At 37.1% G+C, this 4,849-nt stretch overlaps 1 protein-coding gene across 1 annotated transcript; it reads left to right on the forward strand.

Moving 5' to 3' along the window:
* The first annotated feature begins 355 nt into the window (after nucleotides 1-355).
* Nucleotides 356-3,804, forward strand: LOC100258691 (putative glycerol-3-phosphate transporter 1). The gene is made up of 3 exons (XM_002266641.5): nucleotides 356-473; nucleotides 1,375-2,434; nucleotides 2,970-3,804. Exons 2-3 carry the CDS (start codon nucleotides 1,447-1,449, stop codon nucleotides 3,530-3,532), a joined length of 1,551 nt encoding a protein of 516 aa, XP_002266677.1. The 5' UTR covers nucleotides 356-473; nucleotides 1,375-1,446; the 3' UTR covers nucleotides 3,533-3,804.
* Nucleotides 3,805-4,849: the final 1,045 nt, after the last annotated feature.

Raw genomic sequence — 4,849 nt, forward strand, 5'->3', positions numbered from 1 at the left:
AAACAAGAAATACTTTTTTCGGAAATTACAAGGTGTCGTACTGAAGGTTAAATTAGTTAAATATCACCAATTATTTGGGCCTCAGCTTACAATTTCTTCACGGAACCGCGTAACACGTGCGAAATAATTTAATGGACGGGGCGGGTTTTTTAAGCCATCAAGTCGCGCATTCAAGAATTTATTTATTCTTTTTTTTTTAAAAAAATAATAATTTATTATCCTGAGTAATTTCTTGATTATCGTACCAAGGGTGTTTTCGTCAAAAGATTAAGAGAACCCAATCTTAGTCAAAAAGGGCAAGCAGGGCGTTAAGGTCATTTCATAACTCTATAAATAATATTTTCCTATCTTATTAAGCATCCAACCCGCCCGTTTCCTACTCAAGGTTGAAAGCCTCCCTGCTCGTTGGGTTAGCTGCTGGAAAAACCAGAGCAGTGTCTCCACATACGGTGTTTGATTCAGTTCAAAGAGAGGTCTGATTCTCAGTCTTCGTCTTCATGAATCTTGCATTTAGTCTCTTTCATTCGTCAATTTTGTTTTTTATTTTTAAATTTTTTTTGAAGTTTATTTGTTTATTTTTTTGGGTAAAAGAACTTATGGTTGAGAACATTGGCTGAAGATCGTTCAGAGGAAATTTTTTTTTGGTGGGTGTTCGTTGAAATTTCAATTATGGGGTTAAAAATACTGGGTTTGTCTCAGATTGTTCAAACTTTTAGCTTTTCCGTAGTTCTTTGATGAAGCAGGAACTTCTTGTTTATATATATATATATATATATGTATATATATATTTTAATTTTTCCGATGATAGATGATTCTGTATTTTTGTGTTTTTGTCGAATGAATTGAAGTTTCGAACTTTTATGGGAGATTCTGCGGCTGTTTGGGCGGTCTGATCATATTTATGTGTTGTGCTGTTCTGTGTTTGACAAACGCAGTTAGAGCATTGGATAATTTTTCCTGGAAAACTGGAAGATTTTCCTGGGAATAGTGGCATCTCTTTTACTGTTTTCAAGCACTTATTCTATTTTGCTTTCTCTAAACCATTGGAATCTGATTCGATTTATCAGACTTTCGATTCGATCTTCCAAAACTGATTTGGCGAACAATTTAGGAGGTGGAAAATTGTTGGGCAAGCTAATGAATTGTTAAATAAGTAATTTGAATTAAACGTGTTCCGTCAATTCCTTCAAATTTACAGTTTTTGACTCAATGATCAAAGCTTATTATATTGAAGATTATCCTTATACGAAACAATATATGATTCCTCCATTGGAATCTATTGCTTGTAGTAGTATAAATCTGAGTAGACTTCCTTGCCTAATTGCAATCTCATGTCTTCTTTCTCACTTTTCCCCCCCTCTCTTCTGTTTGCAGTTATCAGTTTTGGAGGAGGAAATTGAAGCTTTTCGTTCTAGTTGATCGTTAATTTGGATTAGGCATACATACATGGGTTCAATGTTAGAACCATTACCAGCAACAAATTATAGGAAGCCACTGGGAATTAGATTCTTAGAGCACATTAAGAAGAAAACCCTGTCCTACAAAGCCTACCAGGCCATTGTCCTAATTGTGACATTTTTTGCATATGCAAGCTACCATGCTACTCGAAAAACCACAAGCGTTGTCAAAAGTGCGCTTGATCCTGAATCTGATGTAAGCTTGAAGTTTAGCCCATGGTGGAGAAAGAATCTTGGCAGACCAGTTTCATGGGCACTGGGAAGTGGATGGGCTCCATTTGATGGAGCAGATGGTACAGCTTTGCTTGGTGATATCGATGTTGCATTCCTTGGAGTATATGCCATTGGAATGTACTTTTCCGGGCACTTGGGCGATAGGTTAAACTTAAGAATCTTTTTGACAGTGGGAATGGTAGGAACTGGTTTGTTCACTTCGCTGTATGGTGTGGGTTACTGGGCAAATATCCATATTTTTTACTATTTCTTGATAGATCAGATGTTTGCTGGTTTGTTCCAATCAACTGGATGGCCCTCAGTAGTTGCTGTGGTAGGCAACTGGTTTGGAAAGAGCAAGAGAGGACTAATTATGGGGATATGGAATGCTCACACTTCGGTGGGGAACATTGCAGGTTCTGTGATTGCTTCAGTCCTATTAGCCTATGGGTGGGGATGGTCCTTTGTTGTTCCCGGCCTCATGATTGCTTTTGTTGGTCTGGTGGTTTTCCTCTTATTGCCTGTTAGTCCTGAATCTGTTGGAGCTGTTGCAGAGGAAGATCAAGTACACTCTCCCAGGAAAAATGGGGAGGAGGTAACTGAACCTCTATTGCAGTCGGATACAGAGGTTAAGAAGAAAGCCATAGGGTTCATTGAAGCATGGAAAATTCCTGGAGTTGCTCCTTTTGCTCTTTGCCTTTTCTTCGCCAAATTGGTTGCTTATACATTTCTTTATTGGCTTCCTTTCTACATTAGCCACACAGGTACCTTAACTTCATCACTTATGATTTTTCTTAAATTGGATAAATTAAAATCTTTCTTTGATGTATTTACGAGAAACCAACTAAAAAGATATTCAAGCTTTGAGTTTCTATATACATGTGTCCAATTCCTCTCATGATTGACCTTTTGAAGAGTCTTGGCTTCATCTACTTCTTATGAAGTCTTTCATGGTCAAACAACAGAAGCTTTTCAAAATGGATAATTCTGATTTTATGTTCATATAATGTTTTATCCTTCAATCCCATCACATTGGAAGTGAGAATGCATCATTAGTCTTGAATAAAATTTTCAAGTTGCTTTTCATACTAGTGGATCATGTATTTCCAAAGGTCCTCTGTGAACTTTTAAATAAAATATTTCATTGTATCACATTGATATCGGTTTTTATATCACTTCGTTCTTCGCCTGTTACCTTCAGTACATACATGCCTTTGAATTATGAAATGTGTAGTTGAATCCTTCTGTAAAGCAGTCCCTAGATTCTGATTGGTTCCATTGCCATTCATTTTCTTCCAGATATAGATGGCAAGTACTTATCCAGTGAGGCAGCTGGAAACTTATCTACAGTCTTTGATGTTGGAGGGGTGGTTGGAGGAATTCTAGCTGGCCATATTTCAGACCGCCTAGGTGCCAGAGCCATAACAGCAGCAAGTTTTATGTACTGTGCTATCCCTGCCCTCTTCTTCTACCGAAGCTATGGAAGCATTTCCGTGCCTGTAAATGTAGTGCTCATGTTCATCACTGGATTGTTTGTGAATGGCCCCTATGCTCTTATAACAACAGCCGTCTCGGCTGATCTGGGTACCCACAGTTCACTGGAAGGAGATTCAAGGGCATTGGCAACCGTAACAGCAATTATAGATGGCACAGGTTCTGTTGGGGCTGCTCTAGGCCCATTACTAACCGGCTACATCTCTGCCAAGAGCTGGAGTGCAGTTTTTACAATGTTGATGGCATCTGCTCTGGTGGCAGGCCTACTTTTAACTAGGCTTGTTGTGGCCGAGGTGGCTGCCAAGATCGCAGAATCAAGACGGCAAGGAGGGCCAACATCAAGATCTCCAGTACCGCTTGAAGTGTGATTTCTCTGAAGAGTTATAATTAGCTTGTATTGAATGTGTGATATTCTCAATGTTTATGAGCAGCCTAGGTTCACCGCCTCTGATTATCAGATGGGGCGAAGATCTTGTATGTTTAAAGATGGGAGAGGGTGCTTTTTAACCTTCTTCATAGTTAGTTTGTAAATTGAAGGAAAAGTGAGTCACGTATTTGATTCTACCTATCTATATGTACATTTTTCACCCATTTTATCAGTAAAGGGATCACACATCCAGAAGGATGGTTCACGCAGAAACTGGCCAATTATTTCTGTTTGTTGTTTGAATTTTAGGTAGGAGTTGAGAATAGTTTCACACCTAATTCCTAAACCCCACTGGTGTAATTTTTTTTTTTTTTGGGAGTGGTTTCTTGTGTTCTAGCTGCCAATGGGCAAAAAGTACCTGTGCTCAGGAGTTTCATTCATTGTTGGACATCACCTGCAAACCCTTAAGTTGCATGCTTCATTGATTCAAGGGAGGAGCTTTAGTAACAACAATTGTGGGGGTTGGGAAACAGTTTTTAGTATTATATATGTATGAATTTCTCTTAATCATATGAACATGTTTTAAAATTATGAGAGTCTATCCTTAGAATAGATGATATTTATATGATTGGAAGTCAATCGTTACAAATAATATTAAGTCAATCCTTAGTACCGATGTGGGATTTTGTTTGGTTCCATAAAGGATGCCTATTGATTTGATCTTGCAATCCTATGTGACGTCATGAGATATGGGATAAGGGAAAAAATTCTCATATCGTATAAGAAAAAAAGTTCTTAATATTATATATGTATGAACTCTTTAATATCTATATGATTGAGATCAGTGAAGACTTCACTGAATCCCAATTTTAACGTATATGTGAAAAGTTTGTTAAATGCATGATTGAGTTTCATGTAAAGTTAAAATCAAGGCCATGTAAAAGAAATATGACAAGACAACTTCAAATTCGAAAGAGTGAAGAAAAAAGAAAAAACATGATGGGGAATGAGAGGACCACATACTAGTTATGATACCAATGGACCAAATCCAAGGAAAAGAAGGTTTCATGGCTAATGCACTTTTCCTTTACAAGACTTGTTACCAAACTTAAAATCATACACACACCCTTTTTCATTTTTCATCCACCTGAAGGCAATATCAGTTTTCTCTTTTCATCATTTCACTTGAATTTTTATTTTACATAAAAGACTAAAAAAAGGATGATTTAGAAAGAATAATAATAATAACCATATAGATAATTTAGAAACTTTTTGAGATTGAATGTGGTTTTAGTTTAAAAAGTGTTTTTGAAAAAAA

This window comes from Vitis vinifera, chromosome 16 (assembly GCF_030704535.1).
Source record: "Vitis vinifera cultivar Pinot Noir 40024 chromosome 16, ASM3070453v1".
Taxonomy (NCBI): domain Eukaryota; kingdom Viridiplantae; phylum Streptophyta; class Magnoliopsida; order Vitales; family Vitaceae; genus Vitis; species Vitis vinifera.